The following is a 27,063-nucleotide window of genomic DNA, read 5'->3' on the forward strand; positions in this document are numbered from 1 at the left end:
CATACAGACACATACACATCACCACACAAGTCATAGATTTATAAATATTTTTATTCAACCAATAAGTTTGCTTCTCAAGGGAAATGAGAGGTGTATCTCCTCAAAAAAAATATTGGAAAAGAAATGCCAGAAAATGTCAAAAAATAATAATGAAAAAATATTTATTGGCATCACAACAATCAAACCCTTCTTATAGTCATGAACAGGCTTTTTGAATATTTCCACCATCATCCCCCAAATCTTTATCTCTCACCTCATCTTATCTATTAGTTTCAAGTCAAAATTGTCTGGATCTATTCCTCAGCTCCCAGTCACATTTTCTGCTGGTGCTGAAGTGGTTGTGTAGATACTCACACTGCTGCTGAGAGCCCCACAAGCAGGCAGGAGGCCACAAGGATGTAACAGAAATGCATTAACCATAGAAAAGCACCTCACTCTTACTTGGAAAAAACAACAACAAAAAAATTGTCTCCATAATCACCTAAAAAAGAAAACCCTTTTCTGTCTTTGTGACAGAAAATATACACATTTTCCCTGGTCGGTTTTATATTACAATATTTGTTCCTTTTACAACACAAAGGAAAGTAAAATAGCACACCTTCTTTAACACAGGTGTCTAGTCTTTGATAGCTGCTATTTTTTTTTTTAAAACGGTATGTTTCATACTTCACTTATGGGTAGCCACATGTACTATACTTACGTCTTTCACATTGTGAGCCATAATAACCTGGTGGGCACAAACATTTGCCTGTCACATGATCACATGCTTGGCCCATGTTACAGTGACATGTGAACTGACAATTCAATCCATAAAATCCAGAAGGACACTCTGGAAAAAAAAAAGATATCAAGTTACAATTTTCAAATTACCTGTTCATTCAGTTATTACCAAAGTGTTCATGAGTCAGCTTAAAATCAGGATTTGTAAGACTTTGCATACCATGTTGACAGTAGTCGCCGTAGTACCCAGCAGTACAGCTGCAGCTGCCAGTAAAACGGCTGCAAATTCCATTGTTAAGACATTGGCAGTGTTGTGCACAATCTGGCCCATATTTTCCTGCAGGACAGGCTGAACAAATACACAGTTACAACAGAAATGTACAATTGTTTACAATGGATATACGCAGTTAACACTGTTTTTGACATAGACAAAAACAGATTGTTAAACTCCTTCTAAATAATTAAACACGATCATAATAAATAGAAATTATAGACATCATTGTGTGAGTAAATAGGGATTTTTTTCTATAAAACCACAATATGTTTTTGTAGGTTTCCTGACCAAAAACGTACCACTTTGCATGTCTGAAACCTGTAACAACCACAGAGATTTCCTGAGTTGCAAATAGTAATTTTTTTTCATTATACTTTAACTCGGCTGCACAGTGGCGCAGTTGGTAGCACTGTTGCCTTGCAGCAAGAAGGTCCTGGGTTCGATTCCCGGCCAGGGTCTTTCTGCATGGAGTTTGCATGTTCTCCCTGTGCATGCGTGGGTTCTCTCCGGGTACTCCGGCTTCCTCCCACGGTCCAAAAACATGACTGTCAGGTGAATTGGTTTCTCTAAATTCTCCCTAGGTGTGAGTGTGTGTGTGCATGGTTGTTTGTCCTGTATGTCTCTGTGTTGCCCTGCGACAGACTGGCGACCTGTCCAGGGTGTACCCCGCCTCTCGCCCGGAACGTAGCTGGAGATGGGCACCAGCAACCCTCCCGACCCCATTAGGGACAAGGGTGAACAGAAAATGGATGGATGGATGGATGGATGGATATACTTTAACTATGAAAAGCAAATATCAAAACTCAGTATACACTATTTCGAGCGACAGTACAATAAAGTAAAACTATGTGGTTGGGTACCTCTGACGGTTCAGAATACCTGTCTCACATTGGGGTCCAGTCCAGCCCAGTCCACACTTACAGGACCCATCAACAGGATCACATACTGCTCCATTCTGACAGCTACAGGCGTACCTGCACTGCAGACCATAGCGTCCTTTTGAACAAGCTGCAGAAATGATAGCACAAAGTCATACACTAACTGGAATGTCCTACTCAAACACACACACTTACAACACTGTACTGAAAGTCATCATGTTTATTTAACCAACAGTTCATTACGGAGATGGCAAACTAGCCTAATTTGGCACTGATATAAAAGAATAATCATGTTTCTTTGGGTAATTTAGTGTCCGGAAAACAATAAGCAAGACATCTTTGATTCCCGTGTTTATTTATTTGCATGCTTGCCAAATCCAGTGACACGGAACACAGAGAATGAGCTACTTTTAGGTTTCTGTAAACATTCAACAAGAGCAACTTAAGAGGTGGCATGTTCAAGTACATGCAGGAGGCTGAGGAGGAGAACATTTAGCCCAAGCAGAGCTGGAAACCCCCTGTCTGCAATCCTGCTGAATTGCTGATAAAAGGAGAGATTAAGAAAGCTCGGCTCAGCCTCCTGTTTCCCGGGAATAAAAACCCTGTGATCATGAGAGGCCGTACTCTGAGGAAATGGAGAATTTGTTCCTTCAATATACAGTGAAAAATGTTGAAAACTACACCCTCATTTTGCTGCTTGTTTGTCAGTCTCTGTTGGGTCTCTCGTTTCCAAAGAACTCATTAAAGCCAATGGTTTCAAATGATGCATGTCTGCCTCAGTGGTGAGTCTCTGTTTACTCATGGGAATAGTAAAAGATAAAAAGCAGGAGAAAAGCCTGGGTTGAAATCTGTGACATGATGTGACTCGAAGCTAAATAATAAGCTGACTCTTAAGATTTAAAAAGATGGAAGTTTATTTTTACCACAAACCTTTGGTAAGCTGCAAATACTCGTGCACCTTCTGATCTTTGCATTTGAACTAATGTATTTTTCTACCATGTAGTATAATGTTGCTTGATCTCAGAAATAATAGCTTACCCTGTTGGCATGATGCCCCTGTCCTTCCGGGGCCACATATGCACCTTCCAGTTACTGGATGGCACTGCGCTCCTTCAGCACAGGAGCACAGCTTTGCACAATCCTTCCCGTAGTATCCACCTGGACAACCTGTACAAGCAAATGACTTCATAGGACTTAAACAGTTATTCCTTTGTTAGCAGATATTATTTCTAAAACAAACATATTGGCTTCAATTTGAAGTAAATACGTTGATTTTTGAGGGTTTTTGTCCAACTTACGGGAACTGCAGTCAGCTCCAATGTAGCCCGGATGACAGTAGCATGTCCCAGTCCTAAAGTCACAGCGACCGCCATTGATGCAGGTGCACTTGGACTTGCAGTTTGGCCCAAATGAACCGGCTCGACACCCTGGAGGCCACACAGGACAACCAGAAAGAGAAACAACAGTGATTTTATTTAGTTTTAGAGGTTCTAATGAATTATTTTTTTAAGCGTCATTCTATGGGGATGTTTTTTCTGACTCTTTCAGTGTTAACGACCAGAGAAAAGCATCCATGCAGCTTAGAAAAAAGCATAAGCTTAAAGACCATGCATAATCACTCCTACCCTTATTTTCCAGTGTATTCGGGCTTGAACTGTAAATAGTTACATTTATTTCCATGTCCAAGATATGCAAACATGTGAAAAGAAAAAAAAAAGTGAGCATAAGGCTCTAGCCTGTGGTTGGTTGCCATATGGTGATGACTTAACATTTAGAACATTAAGCTCAGATATCATTGCAGAAAACAATGGCTACTCAAGAAAAAAGCTGCAAAGTCTCCACCTTTAATGTGAGTTCTTAGACTGTAGGCTTATATGGTGATTCGTTTAGTGAGAAGGAGGAAGACAGGATAAATGTTTGAGAGGCTTTAGCTTCACCAAACTTCACCAAAGGATTTCAAAGCACTCTTTAGCAGGTCCATGCAAACTCCCACAGCTTTTTCTCAGCAGGGACAGAGAAGCCGGTGACAGTTGATGAGAAGATGGATGGGGCTCATCCTGGAAGTTAACCTGGAAGAAGTTGTATATGACTTGAGACTAAGGAGTAGGTCTAAAACATGCTCGTACAGTAGAATGGCCCAGTCAAAGGCCTATGCTAAAACCAACTGAGAATCTGTGACAAGCCTTGAAAGCTGATGGTCACAGATGTTCTCCATCCAGTCTGAGAGTGAACTATTTTGACACCCATACCCTCAAAAGCCTACTAGTAGCTGCAAATGCAGAAAAGGAGGTTCTATGATGTAGTGACTTAGGGAGCTGAGTACAAATGCCTACCACACTTTTCAGATTTTTATTTGTGAAAACACTTGAGTATCATGCATCACTTCCCTTCCTCTTTTGTGTGATAGACTGAACACAAAATCCCTATAAAATAACCTAAGGTGTGTGTTTGTGACATGACTGCGTGTGATATGGGGTGTGAACTCTTCTGCAAGTTACTATGCCGACCTTCTTGGCATGTTCCTTACCATCAGTTGCCCAGGCAAATAGAAAACAAAAGCCCATGCTTTGAAATATGTCATGCTGACATCACATTACTAACAGCAGACTCACGAAGCTCACAGCGTGGCCCATAGTAGCCGGATGAGCAGCTGCATTTCCCTGTCGCGGGATCACACTGCTCATGGAGCCCGGAGCATCGGCACGGCTGGCTGCAGTTTTGTCCGAACGTGCCAACAGAGCAGGCTGGGATGACACAACCACACATATCCAGCATTACGGTCATGTGAACCAAAGGCCATGGAAAACACTTCTTTAGCTACAGATTAACAAGGTCATGAACAAGATCACAAGGCTCACAAAGCTAAATATAAAGCTAAATATAAAAAAAATATTGAGACTTATACAGGTGATCTGTTTCAGTTTCTGACACTTTCGTAATCTTACGAAAGTGAGATTTTTTGAAAGTGAGTTATTTTATCTGCAGGTAAAAATAACTAAAAGTAAAGCAACAAGTAAAGAGCCACCACACTAAATGATCACATTGTCCAGCTTTGCCTGGTTGTGCAGAAAAGACCTTAAGCCGTGCACACATTCAGCAGTTTGTGGGAACAAAGACGCGTGCCATTTCCCTTTCCTCTCTTTTAGATAATTCTGTGAAAACAGCGAGGCATTCAGCACTTGACTGGTAACAAACCCAGCACTCCCAGCAACTTTCCCTTGTGCCCGAACCCGGTCGGACATTCTTTCACACACCCTCTCCGCCTATCTGCATATACACTCATCACAATAATGAATGAAGTCCCCGGACAATCAGTCATAGTGACCAAGATAAATCTGTGAACCAAACGTGTTTTCGGGTGAGACCGCGGCACTCTGCTACTCAGTTAGGCAGCAGCAGAAGGCAGCGAGGGGGACAGATAAGAAAGGACTCCAGACTAAAGAGGCAATTACAGCGCTGTCATTATGCATGTCTGCCTTCCAAAAGCCCTTATCCGCCGCCGAGGAGACAAAAACAATGCCTTCTGTTTTACTTGGCAACCGGTGTGTAACATTTATCAGATGTCGAGGGAGTGTGTGAGGAGAGGAAGGGAGCTGGGGTGGTGAGGTGGGGGCTTGAAGGGGCAGTGAGGCTAGTGAAGCTGTTCGTATACAGCCCTACAGGGTATGGTATAAATAATGAAACATTCTCATACAGTCCTGTGATAGTGAGGGTCTCACACAGAGGTGGAGTGCATTTCCTAGAATGGAGTAAACTGTAAACTTTCCCAGGAGCCGGAGAAAAGAAGGGGAATTCTAATCAGCATGAAGTGGGCAAACTGACAGCTACTCACCTTGCCACTAAAGATAAATATATTTTGCTGACACTAATGTTCTGTTTTGTTCTTACTTTTCTCACATCCGGACCCCGTGAGTCCAGCTGGGCAGCCACAACTCCCCGTCTTGTGGTGACAGGGCACCCCAGGGCGGCACTGACAACGCCGGGCACAGGAAGGACCGTAGAACCCAGGAAGGCAGGCTGATAGTCCGTGGAGGGAAACATAACTATCTCAGGAAAATCCTCTATTCTGCCTGATTCACACCGCTGCAGTTTCTTCACCCCACTCCCCCCACACACACACTCATGTTTGTCACACCTGGCTCCCCTCCAGCCTGGCCGACACTCACAGCGACCCATCATGTGGTGGCAACTGAAACTGTGGGCACAGTCGCACCTCCGCTCGCAGCGGTCCCCAAAGAATCCCTCAGAACAGGCTTCAGAGAAATACACGGGTGTTTGTGATCAGAATTAATTCAAGTCGCGGTTACTGAAGAAGTGCAACCACAGATTCAGGTTGTGGGAAGAGAGGCTCTATTTCCATCTGTCTTTCAATGTCAATGTGCAGTCATAGAGAGGTTCTAAATTCACCTGATTGACAGTTTTCTCCAGTCCAACCAGGCAGACACAGACATTTTCCAGTCACCTTGTCACATCTGCCTCCATTTAGACATCCACATGTTTGTGTGCAGTTCTCGCCATAGTTTCCTTCGTCACACTCTGTCAGAGTAAAGCCAAACAATTATATTATTCATCTAGAAAATGTCATCATGCATAACCAGGACGCTTTATTATCTGATCAAGAGAATCACCTCTGAAAGCCTTTTTAATATCTATTTTTTGTTTGTTTTTGTGGATTGACTCACCTAACTCACAGGCAGCTCCTGTGTGTCCAGGTGGACAGGAGCACTGGCCAGTCACGCTGTGACAGAAGCCTCCATTTTGACACAGACACTTGTTAGAACATTGTTCCCCATAATGTCCTGGTGGACAAGCTGCATACACAAAGGTAAAAGTTTAAAAAGAAGATTAAAAAAAAGAGCTCAGTGTATATGGTAAGGTTGAATTATAGCTACGTGTCTTGCAATTGCATACTGAGACTGTTTCCAAATCTTGCAGTTCTTTTAAACAATCTTAGGAATTTTAGTGGGAACTGAAGTGAAGGAGCATGACATAAAGTAGTGCATAACAATGAAGTGGACGCAAACAAACAAAGTGGGAAACTGTTACATGCATTTATATTTAGCTTTTCTTACTTTGGTGCACATGAAGGAATTTTAAGGGACAAGTCATACATCAGTCCAACTGTGTGTTATTCTTAGTATCTGTGAAGGTCACAGAGGAACTTTTGTTCAACAGCATCACAAAGACCAAAGAACTCACCAGAGAGGTGATAAATAAAACTGTGGAGAATTTTTAAATTATGGTGTAAAACAATGTTTCTAAAACAAACATAACAATGTGTATATCCTTGAATGCATCATCCCAACTGTGAAGCATGGTAGTGGCAGCATGACGTTCATCTCAAAACTCTCAATGCAAAGCTGATACATCCAAACTCCTAAGATGCCCTGCAAAGTATTAACTCAGGCTGAACATCGAAGCATCAAGTCACACTTAAAAAATACTTATTTGTGGAAAATGTTGAAAATCATCTAACGCTGTCCTTCCACTTCACAATTATGTGCTACATTGTATTGTTTTGTGAAATAGCACATAAAATCCCAATAAAATTCATTGAAATATGTGGTTGTAATGTGACAATGTAATGTATTTGTACAGTTTTAAAACTGTGCAGCTTTATTTTTAAATTGACCAAGTTTATTAAAAATGCAGAGTCAGATAATACTGTGTATGTAGTCATGTGCTAAACCCATACTGAGATATTGTGCAGCCTCTTTCCTCACATCTTTATCTAATCACTCCTTAAACAGAAGGTTCCAGAGATACAAAGAAGGTCAGTTGTTGTTCCAGTTGCAAAAAACCAAAACTCCTACGTCACTGAAAGATGTTTGATATTTTTTAAAACACTGGTAGAGCTCAGCGTGCAACAGCCAATAGATGTCCAATGACTTGCACTCATCTACTGGTTCACCATAGGTTTAATGGTGAACCATTTTCCTTTTTCCTACTATGTACCAGCAACTGTATACTGAATAGTAAAGTATTTGGAGGATATTCTTGCCCTGTTCTTTTACTTCATGTTATCGCTGCAACAAAAATAGTCCATCCAAATCTGTAGTTTAAAGGAAATCTTTGGAAAAGATTGCTCTTCTTTTAATTTGTCTCTGGCCAATACGACTAGACTTGGTAAACCGACTGAGGTGGCTGGTAAGATTTTGGTGAGGACTCAAGTCCAGTCTGTGGACTTTCAGGTGCTGTCATGTTATGTTCGGAACATCCTCTCTTTCCAGCTTCTTGCCTGCCATAAAGAAAAAGAGACATAGAATCTCTTTTGTACCTACTGTTATGGTTAGGCTTAATAAACTAAAACTATAAGCGCTGTTGCCTGTCATATTCCACTTTACACTTTGTCGACACTGATGTATCAGACTTGGGCTGTTCTGTTCCGGTCTTCTTCTCATACAAAATAAGTGCTGTGTTGTATATTGTGTCTCTATTTATTGTGTTACTGGATGAGCAAACATGCAAATTAATTTCCTATTTTCATCCAACCATCGATGGCTATAAAGTTTGTAGAGTTACGGAAGTGGTGAAATACTCACGCAGTTGGCAGTGGGCTCCAGTCCAACCATCTTTGCAGCTGCATCGCCCAGTGATGTGGTCACAACTGCCCTCGTTCTGACACTCACAGGTCTGACCGCAGTTCTCTCCAAATCTACCTTTTTGGCATTCTGACAATGCAAAACATATGTGGGCACAATGACACAATGACTGTTACCATGCAACACAAAGTCCTCTACAGGAAAACTGCAAAAGACCAAGCTTTAGTGTTATATCTTCAGCAAGGTTGGTTTCGAATGAACACATTACAAACTGAAAGGTGAACTTGACATTTGGCGCTTGAGAAAAAAACAAAATGCAAAAATGGCAAAGATAGATCATTAGCTCATATTAGTGGCTTTCTGCTGACTCGAACTCTGATAGCTGGAACCACAAAATGGCTGCGGAAAAAGCAAAGCCATGAATAAAACTGCAGAATCACAGACTTAGAATTTTAGTGGGCATTTCACAGGCTTCATTAAAACAAAGCCATGAAATCCTCAAGAAACGTCAGCATGAAAACACTTATTGGTTAGCTGCTAAAAGACTCTTCCAACTTATGTTCTCCCTTCCCTGATTCTGATCTCTATATACATGTGGGTGCATTTATCCAGAATAGACCTCAATTAAACCCCGGTGCCAGAGGGCACTCTCGTCCTCCCTCCACTCTCCTCCCTTACGCATCCCTAAAAAAGTCATTGGCAATGTCTCATTATATAGATAATTGTTTACAAACACATCTTAGTTGTGCTTTTAGGAGAGGATGTCGTGAAGGGCCGCAGCGAGGGCCTCCCTCACACCCTGTTTTAATGATGTGGCTTCCATTACCCAGAATGCAGTGTGGTCCTGCCCAGCCGGCGGTGCACAGGCAGGCTCCTGTGATGTGGTGGCAGCGGGCACCGTTCCTGCACTCGCACATCTGGCCACAGTCAAGCCCGTAAAAGCCGTCCGGGCACGCTGTGGGCCGAGATAAAACATCCGACTGGTTAGAACTGGCAGCGCAAAAGGTTTGATGCCAGCTTTTTTCACATACTTCTCTCTCTTTCTAAAAAGTCTTCCACTTCCCCTCCTACTTTCCCTCTCAGTCCTGCCATCTCCCCAAAATACCAATATCAAATTGGAGTACCACGCTGCGGCGGCAGCTGAGCGCCTGCGTTCGTTAAGTGAGCTCCTGTCCCCCACATGTGTGGTGGATCTGGGCCACATCAAAGTTTATGGCGGATCAGAGGCCTCCACCAACCCCCTCCTTTCTTTAGGGTAGAGGGGGCACGAAAAGCCGGTAAATAGAGCACCTGCTGTGTGCACAGGCCCCTCCAACCTACGGTGAAACAAAGCCTGGTTACTGTTCTCCACACACACACCTACGATGCTGCTGCAGAAACAAGCAGATGCCAGTCTGAGGGTCTGTTTCCCATTCTCAGTGAGGGCTAAAAAGATTGTTTAAGTGTGCACAAAGTCAAGTGACACTCAGAGTTTTCTAAGCATGGTGTCCGCTCTGAAAAAAGAAGGTAGCCAGAGGCTGGAGCATAAATGGGCCTTTTCCACCACCAGGACATAAATATTGTCAGCAAGCATGACTTCATTTGGGCAAAAGTTAAAACTAAACAACGAAAATGTGTATAGTGCACAATTTAGTTGTGTACCATCCATTGAAACTTTATATTACAGTTTATTGCCATTTTGTTAATTTCTGACCTACAATCTGACTCCTCAGATATAACTAATTAGGACACTTGATTAAACCAATATTATTCTAATTAACCCTCTGTGAGTAGATATCATTTATTGGAGTCATAGAGTTTGACATCAACAGCCCCATGGAAGCTGGCACCATTCACATCCAGTAAGGATGCTTATGATAGGAACAAAACTGTAAAGGGAGGAAATGGTGAAGGGGCAAAAGGATCTGTTTCCTCTTTGGTGCCTTGGTTTTCTGCTACAACAGCCAAACCTGAGCAAGAAATTTGATGAATATTTTCCAAGGGGGGGGAAAAAAATCATCTTTCTTAATGCCACATCACCTTTTCCTTTTCTCCTCATTTCAGCTCTTTTACCTCCAGGCCTTAAACTGGTGAAAGCATCTTTCCTGCTCAGCAGTTTCTTGTCTGGTCACTGCTGTGTTCCCACGCTGACAGCATGACGTCTTTGCCTGTCTTAGAAGTGGTTAGAGAGCAGTTTTATTGAAGCTGGCCCACTGAGGATGCTGTCATCTTAAAACAGCTGTACATTAACTTAGCGGTAGCAAAATGGACACTTTATTGTCTGTTTATTGTCTGGACTGTATTTGACACCATAGCAACAAGGAGAGGATTACCCTGGCATATTTATTTACAAATTCTACAGTGACTCTCCACTTTAAAATATAAACATTTATAGTGAAACACATCCTCCGTGCTAAGTCCTTACATGTAGTTGAGTATGTACTTCACTTTTTCATGCCAGCAGGGGGCGGCAAGTATTCATATTCACAGCAAGGCAAAAATGTGGCCTCTGATAGTAGAGCATTGACATATAGTGTTTATAAATATAGACTCTTCCCTATGATTCTTTGTTTATAGGTAGGAACAGATGTATTAGCCAAAAGATACACACACACAGACACACGCACGCGCAAATGCACATACGGGCCATCAATGAAAGCCTCCATCTCTTGACTAAATGAGCTCTTTAAGACAGCGGGATTATTTCCAGATCCCTGGTTGTGTAAGAGCCACTGCTGTCAGACTATAAAGAAGGTCCAGGGACCACACAACCAGCGAGAGCACACCACAGAAACAGACCGGAGAGACAGAACCAGAATAAAACTTCCTGGTGCCAATCAGGGCCTAAACAACAACTAAACAAGCAACAATAACACGGATGTTTCGACGTTCGTTGAGCCGGAATTCTTTCTTCTGCAAACAAAAGGCAGCATTTTGAAGCAAACATCAAAGATGCAGAGCAGCGTAATCCACATTAATTGTACCTGGAGAAGTAAAAGTTCTAGTCGTAACACAGGAAATAGGCCTCTTTTCTTTAATAATAATTGACTCAAATGTTTCCCATCAGCACCAGCACCACAACAAGGCTTCTGGCAAAGTCACGTGGTATGTAGGAATCCCCGTGAAGCTACAGCACTCTCCACAATTATTCATACCCCTGGTAAAGAGGTGTAAAAATTCCTTTTTTATTGCAGCAGTATGGTCTGACACACACGAAGAAAAATCTCAAGGTGAAAAGCAAGCAAAACCGAAATTTGGACAGTTTTTTTTATCTTCAGTTAAACAAGTTGTCTCATAAAGATCTAAAATCTCATTTACAGGAGAGATTTGTTCATTATTACTTGCTGCCACTTCTAATATGTCTAGTAATATAAATACAACTTTGACTTTATTTTACTTATGCTTTACTTTTTTATTTTACCTATGCTTTACCTTTTGTGTCCATGAACTAATATATTTCCCCTTGGGGAAATACTGCACCACACAGAAGCCCTTGTCTTTTTGTTATTCTTTAAATGGGGAAATGTAGACTATATGACTATTTTTATATTCTTACCATTTAAGTAAGAAGACATACATTAATCATTATAACTTTGAAAACAGAAACAAGAAAAGAGCTGCTTGAATAAAGTCGTGCAGAGTGATAGTTAAAAAGTTTAAAACAACTCAAACAGTGATAAACAAAACCAGATGAAGACCCAGGTTCATCTTAACACCACACACACAGAGCGCATGATGGTAAGAGAAGGTAAAAATATCAAAAGCTCAGAAAACAGTTGCATCATCAAGTCTCTACCCAATTGCTTAGGACGAATACTAGAAGAAAATAGATATACTTTTACCATCACAAATGTAAATGTGGCCAGGTTGATTCTTGGACTTTGTAACTGGAACCATGTGCTTTGGTCAGATGAGACTACGATTAAGCATTTCCACCTCAGACCCACTGTTAGGTACAGTGGAGGATCTGTCATGTTGTGGGCATGTTTATATTCTAAGCCAGGGGTGGGCAAATCCAGGCCTAAAAGGATGGTCTCCTGCAACTTTTAGATGTATCTCTACTTCAACACACCTGAACAAATAATGACCAAATAATGAGGTCATTAGCAGGACTCTGGAGAATCTGACTGCACATAGGAAGTGATTCAGCTATTGGATTCAAGTGTGTTGGACCAGGGAGACATCTAAGAGTTGCAGGACACCAGCCCTCACGGACCAGGATTGCCCACCTCTGTTCGAAGGCCATAAAAAGGTGCTTGCCATCATTAACTATTTGAACTGGAAGGACCATTTAAATACTAAAAATCAGGTAACTTCCACCATAAAATACTTGCTGCTGATACAACTGAATTTCTCCACTCAGGGACAATAAATATATACTTCTATTCTATTCTACTCTATTCTATCTCACCCTCAAGAGCTAAATACTACAGAAAACTTGTGGATTGAGCTAAAGAGAGCACAACAAACAAAATATGAATATAGATCATCTTAAGAAACTTTTGGTCTTAACATTCATTTTTGTATCTTCACCCTTTTAGAGGGAAGCTCTACAGAGACAACATTCAGAGTGTTCACACACTAGAATATTTCTTGAGTAGGAAAATTGCACACCTTCATTTTGTCTGGCTCACTTTCATACTGCATTTTTGAAGATGGACGCCTGATCAACATAATGCAGTAACAACAGCTACTCATCGCAAGCAACTGCGCAGCAAGAGCAGTGGGCGAGCCAATAGGTTATTTAGGATGTTGTTCTGTTGCACGAGTCAAACACAACAGTACAGAAAAATGTAGCAAAGAGGGAAAGACAGTGGCATCTTGCTACAGTGACACAAGGTAAAACAAGTTACCAGAAGGAATTCAATGTTTTCATGTCACATACAGTATATGTCTGTAAATCTTGTCATATCCTCTCTTGGCTTCACTTCCATCTTGCTAGATAGTTCGGTTGTTTTACCACTTTCAGTTAACTGCGCCAAGGTTCACTTGCAGATGAACCATGAATGAGATTTCCATTAGTCTTGACCAAAGTTCCCTTGTTTGGTTCCTGGCAGAGATCAGCTGAGCTTTCACACCTGTTAAAATGATGTGGGCTATCCGAGTAAAGGAGCTCTGGTCTGCTTTACATTTAACAAGCAACTCTGGTGTGAAAGCTAAGAGTTGTCCTGCTGCCAGAATGATAGGTAGGATGTGCACCAATCTCTCCCCCTACTAACTTTTCACTTTCATGAACTTTGAAAATAACTCTATATCAATTGTCTGTGCCTGCTCTGACTCCAGTAGGTTGTGGCAGATTGTATTGAATCAAGTTCAATACAAGCAAGAGATTTCTTACTGTTAAAGGGTAGTTTTTTTTCTCTAAACTGTCGCTACATGCATGGTTGGTATGAGGGATTGCTGTAGTGATGACTCAAGGCAACCGATTTTCTACTGTTGCTATGTGTTCGATCAGAAGGAGTGAATGCTGCAAATCAACGATTCGATCAAATCTGCTGGGTTCCTTAGAAAGAAACTTTTTTAAGCTACCTTGAGCTGTAGTGTTGAATGACTAGGATCAGGTAGGATGTATGTATGAATGAATTGAAATGACTTTTTTGTAAACTGCCTCCAAACTACATTTGTTGGGAATTGGCACTATATGAATAAACTGAACTGGAATTGAATTGAACATTCAAAGTGTGGACAGCAGGGGTGACACAAGCTGTGGGGATACATATGATTATATGTAAATCCACCAGTGTGGGATTCTTCACCCATACTGAATAAAATAGGTCACATTAAAGATTGGATTTTCATTTAACCCTTTTAGTTTAAAATTATATGCTGCCAAAACATAAAAGGAAGAAAGACAAGATATGATGTACATCTTTATCAGCCAGGGGTTCTGATAATTGTGAAGGAAGTCTTCCAGTGAAGATTGCCAGTGTCTTTTAAAGCTCTCTTTGAGTAACAGATAAATTGAAAAGATCTGGATCGTCTCACCGACCAGGCCCTTCCAGAATCTTACTTGAAGGAGAGACTCTGCAGAAGACCAAGTAATTGGACGCCTCTGTTTAAACCTTAAGAAAATGAAATTCAGTCAGTCCGACGGCTGCATTTCTAGAACAATATCCAATCAGAGTGATGACTGCACAGGAGTCCATCAGACTGTTATGACTAGGGATGTGAAGCTCTGTTCCAGGGTGACATACTCATGATTTAAGAAGCCCTGCATACTTGGAAGGTGGTATGAATTTCATTGGCTGGTAGTGAACTCACAGTAAATCTTTTGGTCTGCAATAACACAAGGCCACTTCAAGCCAAAGGACTATAATCAAGAATGAATTTGTTACATGGATGAAATTTTTGGACTGTTGCAGTTCAGGACAAACATGGTGATGATGAGATGAACAGTAACATGAATAGCTTGCTACGACAGCATGGCTGCAGAGACACACTCCATCTGTCTCAGAATGACTAATACAAATTACATTTTGGGATTTGTGCGGTCTTAAAATGGTTTCAGTTATGACAGGCTGGTGATTCATTGGGTTCAGCATAACTGTGAAACATGAAGAAATGTCCTACAGCACCCTCTAGTGTATTTGGATTTAAACTGTGAACGTTTGTGTCTGGGGACGACACATGGTTACAAATAAAGAATCTGAGCTTTAATTGTTGGATATAGTAAATAGCAATGCCACAGATTAAATATGGTTCTAGAATACCATTCATTTGTATGGTACCACAGCAATAAATGGAGAGCGATTAAATACATGGTAAAGCTAAATGGAATCAGTAATAGTACAATCAGACATAAAAAAGTAATTTCAAAGTAATAAATTCTGTTTCCTAGATTTCAAATCATTACTAGAGCAGGTATGTGTGAGGATATGGATTTTTGTATGTGTCTTTCTGTTAATTGAGTCTCTGTGTTGTTGTATCTTCTCCTTGATTGTCCTCAGCTGTCTCTTGTCTCCCCAATTATGCCCTTTTGTATTTAAACTCTCCTGTGTTCCCTGCTCCTCGTCAGATGAGTTGTGTCTTATCTACCCTGCCTTGTCTCTTTGTGTCTTACTTCCAGTTTCTACTCATGTCTGAGCTTCTGGCTTTATTTCTCACCTGTGCTGCATGGACTTTGTACTCTCTGTACTTTCATTAAAATCATAATTTTCACCACAACCTGGATCGACCGCCTCATCCTCACCATCTACTAACAACCCCATTTCATGACAGTTTCAAATACATAACAGGTCGACACCAGTGTTTCTCAATTCTGGTTCTCAGCAGCCACTGCCCTGCATATTTTAGATTTGCATCTTTTCCAGAACACCTAACTCAAATGATTGCATGCAATCAAGTGCTGCAGAAGCCTGAGTTATTTAAGTTAGGTGTGTGACAGACACACCTAAAACATGCCACTTTAGGTGCGTCCCTGAGGACTGGAATTAAGAAACACTGGCCTATACCTGTAATCTGGACTTTGAAAACAAAAAATTAAAGATGGTCTTCAAAATAAAAGTTTTAATATTCCATGGATTACATTATTGCACAAGATGGTTTCACATTTCTAATAGAACAAAAAAAAACATAAAAAAAAAAAAAAGATTCTTATGCCCTTTCAAAATTTAGGTCTCATCTACTTTTCAAAATAAATATTTTTTCATGGGTCAATAGCTAAAGTGATAGTGAACACTATGCTAAGATTGAAAGAGCAATCCAATGTCTCCAAAAATCCAATTGTATCAGTTTATGATATGTTAAGACATTGAAAAGGGTCTCGAACAAATCTGAATTCAGATCATTCCACTGTATGGAAAATAGTAACTGTTGTAGTTACTCTGTTATTGTTACAGAGTAACTACAACAGTTACTCTGTAAGAAAAAAAAACAAAGACCAGACTAACATCTCCACAGAGATTATGGACAAAAAATTTTGGAACATTGTTCTTTGCAAAGATGAGACCTAAATAATTTGGATACCAGAACAATGGTCATATTTGACATAAACCAAACACAGCATCTACAAAAAGAACCTTGCACCAGCTACAAAAGCATAAAGATGGAAGTATCATGGTTTAGAAATGATTTCCTGAAAGTCCCTGACCAGGTCACTATCAGAATATACCATGAATGTTATTGCGTAGAGAGTGCTGAAGGAATATGTGAGTCCATCCTTGGACAAAACTTACACTGAAGCAAAACTTAACGCAATGACTTTATAACTTTCCAGAAACAAACAGCTGAAAGTGAAAAGTGGGGAAAACGTTCTCAGACTGATGTCAGGAATTGTTAGGAGTTACAGTGTCCTAACCTTTTTCCCCCAGAATAAAAATTTCTATTTATCTACTTTGTTTGACAAAAACAAGGACAATCTTTGGTGTTTGTAATTGAAATAATAATTTTATATGTTTCTTTTAAAAAGAGTTTTTATTTGACTACATATGTGGCACTAATTTTAATAACTTCACAGACTTTGGCTCAATATTTTTGAAATGTCTTAAGTGACTTTGAACGGTATCATGAGCAGAAAATGGGTGATCTGGTGATTACTAATTTCAAAATAACCTTTTGAGTAACTAATAAGCTTTTCATTCTTCTGTATCTGTACAGAACAAACCCAAATGACACTGCCTCAATCATTCACACATGTAGATGTATAAATTGTATTAGGTTATGTTCAACCTGGTCTTATGTCAAACAACAAACAGACAACATTCCAAAAAAATCTAAAAAAATAAGTTGTGGAAGCTGTTGAAACTTTTACATTAATAATACTGTAGACATGATGAATGACATAAAGACTTACTTTTTTCACAGAGATACCCAGTGAATCCAGGTGAGCAGAAGCAGGCTCCACTCACATGGTCGCAGAGGGCTTCATTCTTACACAGACACTTCTGAGCACATCCATGTCCATAATGACCATTGACGCACTCTGTGGAGCAGGAAGACCGGAACATAAGTATATTTAGAAACATAATAGAAAATCAAATTTTAAATCTTAAGCATGAAATAAACACAAAATGTAACACATTTTCCTTTCAATTTGTATCATGCTATGTTTGCTATGAAATAAAATTTTAAAACCATAAACAGTGCAATATGCAACTCCAGAAAGTTAGATTAAAGATGCAGTAACAACAATTAACCCCATGGTGGCAGCATTCACTAAATGTTTTGAAACTCTGACATTATCCACGAACTCCAAACTTACTCTCTTCACAGTAGTCTCCGGTGTAGCCTGCTTCACACACACAACGACCTCTGACCGGGTCACAGCCCACAGAGTGATCCTGACACTGACACCTTCCAATGCAGCCTTGGCCCCAAAAACCAGGTTCACATGCTGAACAAAGTTAGGCAAAACATACTGATGAATTCCATGTGTTTTTCTTTTCGTTTCTTTCTGTACTATTCTGTAGGACTTGCTTTTTTATTCTTACTTGTCTCACAATTGTGGCCAGTTTTGCCAAGAGGGCAGATGCAAAATCCATTCCTTGAGTCACAGCTGGCATTAGGGTGGCAAGAACAACGAACTAAACAGCCAGGTCCAAAGTAGCCTGCAGGACATGCTGTGTATGACAAGTGGATCGTCAGAAAACAGATACAGTAAATATATTTCCAAGCCGTCATAAGGGTATTGTTTATTTATCTTATTTTTTATGATGTGACATGACAAATCAAGGCTTCACCTCTCAGTATCACTAATTGTGATAGTATAAGTCAGTATTAATCATGAACACATTTATTTGCAAAAACATATGGCATAAATATAACTTTCAACTCACAACTCACTTCACATAAACAGATACTGACTTGGTGACATTGTATCCAGTTATGTTACTTTTCTATTCACAAACCAATCTCACTAGTTGTGACATGTTGCATTTTTAATTCAATTTTGTTCAGTAGCATCAACAAACATTTTCCTTCTAAAATTCTCTTTTACATTTTTTTCTTACAATGTTATAATAAAGTAGGTGACGGAATTAATTGCAGCACTTTCGATAGATTCTGACCACCAAAGACCAGAAACACCATGAATGTTATTTGGAAAGTCTTGGAAATTTTATTTCCTAATAAAACCATCTCTTGCTTCTAAAACATCAACTTTGAGAACAAAGTGCTCACTCATATATCCCACCCAGCAACATAAAATTGTGAAGAAATTAGTGTTATTTGCTTCACCTCTCAGTATCACTAACAGTTATAGTGGAAGTCAGTATTAGTCATAATAATATGTCTCATTTAAGTTTTTATTATTGTTAATTTAAAAAAAAAAGTCATTTATATACAGACTTACCTTCTTGACAGAGATTTCCCATGGAGCCTGGCTTGCAGTTGCAGATACCAGTTTGCTTATTACAGAAGCCACTATTCTCACAGACAGGGCAAGAAAACTGGCACTTCAGTCCCCAGAAACCATCAGGGCAGTCTGTGAAGCAGAAAGTTTTTTCATGTCAATGGGGAAGGAATCTATTTCTGCTGGTTCGTTTTGTTAAGTCTTATGGCAGTTCCACATAAATTATTAGAAGGTTAATGAAGAATAAACTACAAATTAAAAAGGGAAAAGTTTAACATAAGTTTATGTAAGTTAACATAAGTTTAACAAGTTAGAAATATCTCCCAATTTTTAACTATTTTAATCTAAAGGAAGAATAGAACAAAATTACTGTTTGACAAGATGAAGCAATGCAGAGCTCCAAAAGCCGCTGAGTGTTGTCTCTGTAAACTATTAGTTAGAGACAACGTAACAAAATAAACACCTTCCTGGCAAGAACTTCCTCTCTTCCCAGCAGGACAGTCGCACTCTCCAGTTACAGGATCACAGGGAGCTCCTCCGCAGTCACAGGTCAGACGGCAGTTTTCGCCATAGTTTCCTGTTTGGCAGGCTAACAACAGTTGAACACAAAGAAATTAAAAGGAGGGGTAAATAACTCAACATTCGAGGAGCAGCTTTAAAGAAAACACTGGACAGGGCTATTTTTGTGTTGAAAAGAAAGTCACACAAGAGAACGTTTCAGAGGATGTTTATTTGTTCAGCTTCTGCCAATAGCTTCTGGAGTTGAAACTGAAGTAAATCTTTCCTTTCATGACCTCGCCTGGAACCCAAGTGTTGGAAATTCAAAAAATGTCAATGATTTACTTTTAATATGCCTTTGAAGAACTCAGTGGGCCTGGCTCTACCTGAGCCTCAATATGAACATATTTTACAATTGGTTTTGGGTTTTCTTGTAGTGTAGTTCACAAGATTGCTATTCCTGAAAAATATTCACCACTGCCATTTAGTTTCAGGAGCACAGCTGTCGAATTTATTCCAAGAAGAATACTTTCACAAAGTACATTTAGGCTTTTTAAATTCCAAGTATCAATTGATGATCAATTTACGTAATCAACAGTATCAGAAATAATAAAAAGTAATCAGAAAAATTCTGAAAATCACTGAAAAGAATTTAGGTCAATTTGTGATTATGTGTGCAAATACATAAGGCATAATATCTCTTCAAAGTATTTATTTTCATAAAGGTTGTCTTATTTTGGCACATTTTAAGAAGCATAATTTACAGGGATTTCACAATTCACATAACACAACATAAAGCAGGGCAGAATTGTGAATTGTGAAGCTGAAAGAAAAGGATTTGTGATTTCCAAAATGTGTTTTTTGTGTGTTTTTTTTAATCTGAAAAGTGTAGCGTGCCTTAAAATCCAGGCTGCCTCAGTCAGTACCTTGTGAAAACGCCTTTTATTTGTAGCTGATGTTATTTGTGGCTACATCTCTAAGTGCTTTCTACATAGATTAAAATGTCTACCGATTCTTCTTATTCTTTGCAAAATAGCTCAAGTTTGATGAGACAGTATATTTTGTTTGTCACCATATTTTTTGCTTGGCCTATTGCAGTGGTTCCCAAAGTGTGGGGCGTGCCCCCTAGGGGGGGCGCAGTGCCATTGCAGGGGAGGGGGCATGAGAAGTGGTATGGATGAATGAAAAAAAAAAACACAAGTGTTTCACTGTAAAGAGGGTTTGTAGTGTGTTTTGTTGCAACCTGGAGTGTGAAATAAACTTCAGTGGAGTTTGAAAACAAAATATGTGTATAGGTTTATGTCTGGTTGAACAATGTGTGTGCCCTGTTGAGATTTTTTTTCTTTTTTGTGGGGAGATTTTATCGGCCCAAAAAATCTTTGGGAACCACTGGGGGGGCCCAGAAGAAAATCTTTGGGAACTACTGGCCTATTGTGTTCCTTGGTCTTCATCATGTTGTTTGTTCACTAATGTTCTCTAACAAACCTCTGAGGCCTTCACAGAACATCTGGTTTTATACTGACAACAAATTAGACACAGATGGACTCTTTTTACTTGCTGGGTGATTTCTGAAACTAACTAGTTGCACAAAATTTTATGAAAATATATCAAAGTAAAAGTGAACACAAAACCACACTTTTCAGATCTTTATTTGCCTTTATTCAATTAGTATTTAATCTGTGCTGATCTATCACATTAAATTTAAATAAAACACAAGGAAGTTTGTGGTTGTAACATAGCAAAATGTAAAAAAAAAGAAAAGAAGACTATGTAAATACTTTTTCAAGGTTCTGGAGGCAAACAATACCTTCATATGGCAATATCTGTCTGCATGCAAGGCCTCATGCCTTCTAATATCAACATTCAAACCATAAAAAGATTTAGACCAGATAAGCGCATGTGAGTATGAAAGCATAGGTTAAATCAAAATAATTTAATGTCACATTTCTGAATTTTTTTATATGTAAGAGCATTCTTTATTACACATGAAAGCAATGTTTTGCTCACCCAGTTGACACTGGTCCCCCTGAAGCCCAGCAGGACATCTTTGGCTGCACACTCCGGTCTTAGGGTCACATGACCCTCCACCTGGACAATCACATGACTGTTCACAGCCGGCACCAAAGAAGCCTGGATCACATTCTGCATTGGGAAATGGAAAAAAGGGAGGTTTGCACGACTGCAAATACAATGTTTTACTAAGCAAAATGCAGAAAACAATCATGTTATTCAACTCAGTTCAGCTTTCACCCTGATTCTTTTTAACTCTTTTATAGGACACTATTTGAAAAGATGCATTTCAAAGCAAACCGCATCACGGAAAACGTATTTTCCCTGAGTGACTTACGTCAAAAACAGATTAAATAGTTTATCACAATATTTTAAACTGAGAAATGATCAGCTCATTAATATGACCTCTAAAGTAACATCTGAATAAGTCAGACTAAAACTGTTTGCAAGATTCATAAAATTTAGGTAGCATTGAGTAAAGCAGCTATACCTTTCTCACATAGCAGACCGTGATATGCAGGCTTACAGAAACAGCTTCCTGTTTTTGGGTCACAGCTGCTGGATTGCTCTTGGACACATTTGCATTCCTTGGAACAGCCTGCTCCGTGGGTCCACTTGGGACAAGCTGAGGGACGGATGGGGTTGTTAAAAAGAAGATATGAACCAAAAAGCATGAATTCAGAGGAGGTGTAATAAAGAATGTTCTCAAATCGGTGCTTGGGTAAAGAAAACATACAGCACACTGTATTTAGGTTCTGTAACAAAAACAAAATGTGTTGGCCACTTTTGTTTGCTTAAGTTGAAAGGATAATCAAGAAAATATGCAGAAAGGAAACCCAAATGATCAACTTTCACTTTGAATGAGCAGAACAAACATGCCATGTTATCATAACATTAGATTTCTGTTTGTCTTGGTCAAGCAAATTTTAACACCATTAACTGAACTTTGTGCAAACTCCCAGTTACCACTTATGTTTGAGTGTGTATTTCAGTATTTTCTGCAGCATTTTAAGTCATAAACTGCTAAATGTAATGAAGCCATTAACAACATTTTCTTGCTTAAACTCAGGGTTCTTCACACATACAGCAACAGCTACCAAATATATGACTATGAGTACAGATGAACTGCTATGCCCCTAATCACTACAGCTGAATCCTGCCAAGATAGTCCCTACTTAACAAACACTGAACTGCACTCCACCCAGTCCCTCTCCACCACTGGCTTCTTGTTAGGTGCAGCTGCAGCCTCCGGTTACACCCTCTCCACCCTCTCAACGTCCCCGCTTGCAGGATGGAGCAGACAGCTGGAGGATTCTGATCATACTCCTTCTGTGCGCTCACTTCTCCAGTTTGGTCTTTAAACTCTGAAGAACGTCCACCTCACGAAGAGAACAGGGAAACGTTTTCAACATGTCTATCCGGAGGTTCTGGAGCAGCCCGAAAACACTGGGAGATGTTACCATTGTGACAGAAGAGCTGAAGAATCTTTACTACAAGAGGCTGCTGCCTATTGAGAAGCACTACTCCTTTCATCATTTTCATTCACCAAGTTATGAGGATGCAGACTTTGACAACAAGCCAATGGTTCTGGTAATGGGTCAGTACTCGACGGGAAAGACGACTTTTATCAGGTAAGCTTCAAAACTAAACGTACAAGTAATACAGGTCAACCATCTTAAGTAGGCTGCGGGTGCTCTGTCCAAGGCAGATGTTGGTAGTAGGTTATGTCTGCTGAATTTGCAGGTATTTGTTAGAGGAAGAATTCCCTGGCAGCAGAGTTGGGCCAGAGCCAACCACTGACTGCTTCACTGCACTCATGTACGGAGAAGAGGAGCGAGTCACCCCTGGGAACGCCATCACAGTGGATCCCAAGAAACCCTTTCGCAACCTTGACCCTTTCGGAAATTCTTTTCTAAACAGGTAAGAAAGACAAAGCCTAAGAGAAAAGGTTAAGTCCAGGACATCTCTATGTCTAGATGTATTGGAAATTCTCAATAATGATTCATCACCAATTATTTATCATCAGTGATATTCAAACATCAATCCATCCTATGTACCCATGTTCCCATGCAGTTACAGGAGCGCTGGTACCTCACTCCAGTGCTTGTTGGGAGACCAATGAACTAAGATGTAACACCAAATTCAAATGGATTTTTTTTCTTTGCAGATTCCAGTGTGTGCAGATGCCAAATCCAGTCCTTGAGAGTATCAGCATAATCGACACGCCTGGGATCTTGACTGCCGCTAAACGAAAACTTAGCCGAGGTAAGACAGACTGTTTTCGGCATTGGTATAGCAAATCACTATTCCTCCAGAAATTCTCACATGCACAGTAAAGGGTGGACTACACTGTGGCTTTAAGATTCCTTTAGGAGTACGGTCATAGAAGAGGTAATGAAGTAGAAAAGACCGGCCCATCATAAATCACTCAGCTGATGTCAGAGGCAAATCAGATGAAAGACGTTAGTGAGGAGACAAGCAGGGAGTAACTGAGCAGCCGTTGCTTTGTTTTATAGACATATTTTTCTGTGGGTGTAACAGTAATGGCTAGAAACCAGTGAGGACCATTGGGACCTGCTGCATGCTCCTCCATGCTGTAAGGCTGCATGGCTTTCCCCATTAGATACGCTAATGAAAACCTTGTGTTTTTCTTCTTTATCCTAAGGCTATGACTTTCAAGCAGTACTGCGCTGGTTTGCAGAGCGTGTGGATCGAATCATCCTGCTATTCGATGCACACAAACTGGAGTTCTCCGATGAGCTCACCAGGGCCTTTGGAGCTTTGTATGGCTACGAGGACAAGCTGCGTGTGGTTCTCAACAAAGCTGACAGGGTGGACTCGCAACAGCTCATGAGAGTGTATGGCGCCCTCATGTGGTCGCTGGGGAAAGTGTTCCGAACCCCTGAAATCTTACGGGTTTATATTGGGTCGTTCTGGTCAGAGCCGAGGCAGAGGTGCGACCACTACAAGCTAATAGAGCTGGAGGAAGAGGATCTACTAACAGATATAAGGAACCTGCCACGTAACGCCACAGTGAGAAAGCTGAACGACCTGGTGAAGAGAGCACGTTTAGTCAGGGTAAAAAATCTCACTCATATTTTAAGGTTAATATTTATAAATTCACCTGGTGTTAAGGTGATCAGAAGTTTTCATGCCATTATGATTACATTTATTCTGATACAAGTGGAGGTAAACATATATATTAATATATTGTAAATTAAACTTTTTCTCTATTTAGATGACAGGAAATCCACAGTAAATAAAACCTTGTCCAACATTGTTTTGTGCTTTACAAAGACTTTAACAAAGTTTGTTTTCAGTTCATGATGAAAAAAACAGTGGCTTTAAAGTTAATGCCCAAAAGTTAACATTTATGCCCACAATGAGAGAATATGAACTTCTCATTTGCTCCTTTCTTAGGCTCATGCACACATTATCAGCCATCTAAAGCAGGAGATGCCAACAATTTTTTGCAGAGAAAGCAAGAAGCACAACCTGATCTATGAGCTTCCTGTTATTTTCACCAAGATTCAGCAACAGCATCGAGTCCCAGCTGGTGACTTTCCTGACTGCACCAAGATGCAGGTCAAACAATTCCCTCTAACTAAAATAAAATGTTTCATGTGATTTTTCTGTCCTATTACCTTCAGTGAGTCTCACAAGTTTGTATCCATTTTCAGGAGAAACTTTTGGGTCAAGATTTTTCAAAGTTCAAGACTCTGAAGCCAAGCCTGATGAACTCCTTGAACAAACTGCTAACGACTGACATAGCCAGTCTGGTTCCTTTATTCCAGCAGCAAGAGCAGAGGAAGAAATCGCTACCTGCCGTGTTGGATGGTGAATTTTTGGGAACATTCCGGCGTGATCAGTTCAAGGGAGATCCGTTTAAGGAAATGCTCAAAGATGATGAGATCAGCGAAGCAGATTCTGATGAATGGGTTGTGGAGAAATACAAACCTAAATATGATGAGATCTTCTACAATCTAAGTCCACATGATGGCAAACTCAGTGGCACCAAAGTCAAAGAGTGGATGACGACCACTCATTTGCCCAATTCGGTACTTGCTCACATCTGGAGACTGGCAGATGTAGACAGGGATGGAATGCTGGACAACGAGGAATTTGCGTTGGCAGTCCACCTGATTGAGGGGAAGCTGGACGGACACTGGTTGCCCAGAGAACTTCCTTCCCACCTGGTTCCACCCTCCAAGCGGCTTAATACATCAAGCAGTGCACCAGCATAATCTTTTTATCAGAATCAAGAAGACTGAGGAGACATCACTTGTATAATTTGTACAAAATATTTTAAGCAAACCTGATGTTACTGATTGCGGAGCCCATAAAAATGTGCAGTGTTTTATATATTCATAAACTTATCACTGTCCATTCGAGCACTTATCAGATTTTGTCCTCTCTAACATAAAGTGTGGTAAATTTATTAAAAAAAAATTTATTATTATTTTAAGTTTTACAATATTTCGTCATTATAATACCCTTTCTGTCCTTCAACTTTTCACAAACCTAGGTGGCAGAAACGACCATATAATCCCAGAGAGCAGAGGCAGGCTCCATAAAGTCGATGGCAGGGTCCATTGTTGGGGCACTTGCACTTTCGTCTGCAGTTCTTTCCAAAATAGCCCCTCAGGCAACCTGTGAGTGAAAACAGTGCCAGAGAACTTGTTACATTTAGAGATGACTCCTAAGTGGACTTCATGTTATGTGTCAACTTTTCATGTTTTAGTTTATTTGGAAAGGATTTTGGTTAAGTTTCAAAAAGCTGGGACAGAGTATGTTGATCCCTGTCTGTCCTAGTTTGTTTTTGTACTTTCCAAAAAATTCTGGTTCCAGAAAATTCTGAAATCTTTTTGTCCTTTTTATATATGGTGCAAAGATTTTACCAAATGTTTACAACCTTGTCCTTTTTGATTGCATGACCCTTTAGTTATAATATGGGCCATGCCATTTGCTTTTCAGTATTATATCCCAGTAAAACTTTCAACAAAAAAAAAAACACATAATCTCAAAGGCAGAATTTTGTGGTTCCAAAATATGAGAATGCAAACCTTCCTCGCAGAACTGGCCATTTACCCCGAGAGGGCAGAGGCACTTCCCAGTCACGGGGTCACATGAGCCTCCATTCAGACAGTGGCACATGCTGTTACAGGACTTCCCGTAGCTTCCCTGATGACAAGCTGGAGACAAACAATGTAAAGAATCCTCTTTGTTATTTGTACTGTAGATGCAAAACTAAACAATGAATTAAAAGAAGGAGACTTCTTTGCCACGAAAACATAAAACAAGAACTACAACACATTTAATGTTAGGAAGTGGTCAGCAACTGATCCTGTGCTCATCTGAGGTTCTTATTCTCACAGGCGTCATAACCAACTCTGGCACAAACAAGCAGGATGTGTTAAAGAGCAACATTCCTACAGTGCCTGCTTTAACTCCACCTCACACTTTCCTCACGGCTCTTTTATGTCTCCATAAGGAAGATTACTTAAAACAAACTGAAGAAGCATAAACGTCATGCTTTTTGATGACAGAAAAGCAGAGATTCCCTGTACTGAATTATAAAGAAATACGAGGTACAAGAAATACAAGATGAGGAGGCCAGAAAGGAAACATGTAACATTTAGAATTGCAACTAGTTCATGAATATGATCATACAGTATTTAATACAACATAGTTGAGTCTGCATCTAAACACCAGGAGCCACTTTCAAGAAGTGACAGATAGCTTCCAAATGTACTTATCCCACATGTCCTTCTGCCTCGGACCAAAGACAGCTATTAGTTACTGCCCTGAATCAGAACAAAGGAATCTCTTTCCTTACCAGTAATGGACATCCTTGACCTCAGGCTGTAGTCTTGC

At 40.1% G+C, this 27,063-nt stretch overlaps 2 protein-coding genes across 2 annotated transcripts in view; one reads left to right on the forward strand and one right to left on the reverse strand.

The window, feature by feature from the left end:
- The window catches only part of LOC102224491 (multiple epidermal growth factor-like domains protein 6), a 47,195-nt gene that overhangs the window by 3,008 nt on the left and 17,124 nt on the right, over window positions 1-27,063 (reverse strand). The window contains exons 15-33 of the mRNA XM_023351796.1: window positions 26,253-26,381; window positions 25,711-25,839; window positions 21,680-21,814; window positions 21,187-21,321; window positions 19,145-19,270; window positions 18,682-18,813; window positions 17,822-17,950; window positions 17,593-17,724; window positions 17,185-17,313; window positions 9,241-9,369; window positions 8,415-8,543; window positions 6,555-6,683; window positions 6,280-6,408; window positions 4,485-4,616; window positions 3,171-3,299; window positions 2,911-3,039; window positions 1,874-2,002; window positions 941-1,069; window positions 701-829 (exon numbers count right to left, since the gene is read on the reverse strand). Of these exons, the coding sequence (XP_023207564.1) occupies window positions 701-829; window positions 941-1,069; window positions 1,874-2,002; window positions 2,911-3,039; window positions 3,171-3,299; window positions 4,485-4,616; window positions 6,280-6,408; window positions 6,555-6,683; window positions 8,415-8,543; window positions 9,241-9,369; window positions 17,185-17,313; window positions 17,593-17,724; window positions 17,822-17,950; window positions 18,682-18,813; window positions 19,145-19,270; window positions 21,187-21,321; window positions 21,680-21,814; window positions 25,711-25,839; window positions 26,253-26,381 (2,469 nt within the window). The remainder of the gene's footprint in view (window positions 1-700; window positions 830-940; window positions 1,070-1,873; window positions 2,003-2,910; window positions 3,040-3,170; window positions 3,300-4,484; window positions 4,617-6,279; window positions 6,409-6,554; window positions 6,684-8,414; window positions 8,544-9,240; window positions 9,370-17,184; window positions 17,314-17,592; window positions 17,725-17,821; window positions 17,951-18,681; window positions 18,814-19,144; window positions 19,271-21,186; window positions 21,322-21,679; window positions 21,815-25,710; window positions 25,840-26,252; window positions 26,382-27,063) is intronic.
- LOC102223724 (EH domain-containing protein 2-like) lies at window positions 22,414-25,648 on the forward strand. The gene is made up of 6 exons (XM_005803383.3): window positions 22,414-22,820; window positions 22,933-23,109; window positions 23,357-23,454; window positions 23,855-24,267; window positions 24,610-24,774; window positions 24,870-25,648. The coding sequence occupies exons 1-6, from the start codon at window positions 22,600-22,602 to the stop codon at window positions 25,431-25,433; spliced, it is 1,638 nt and encodes a 545-aa protein (XP_005803440.1). The 5' UTR covers window positions 22,414-22,599; the 3' UTR covers window positions 25,434-25,648.

The sequence above is a fragment of the Xiphophorus maculatus genome, chromosome 18, assembly GCF_002775205.1.
Source record: "Xiphophorus maculatus strain JP 163 A chromosome 18, X_maculatus-5.0-male, whole genome shotgun sequence".
Classification (NCBI taxonomy): domain Eukaryota; kingdom Metazoa; phylum Chordata; class Actinopteri; order Cyprinodontiformes; family Poeciliidae; genus Xiphophorus; species Xiphophorus maculatus.

Excerpts from the sequence above, each read along its gene's own strand:
- LOC102223724 (XM_005803383.3), top strand. The coding sequence starts at position 22,600 with ATGTCTATCCGGAGGTTCTGGAGCAGCCCGAAAACACTGGGAGATGTT. Across the intron at positions 23,455-23,854 it reads TAAACGAAAACTTAGCCGAG|GCTATGACTTTCAAGCAGTA; the intron begins GTAAGACAGACT and ends CTTTATCCTAAG. Across the intron at positions 24,268-24,609 it reads AGAGAGCACGTTTAGTCAGG|GCTCATGCACACATTATCAG; the intron begins GTAAAAAATCTC and ends CTCCTTTCTTAG.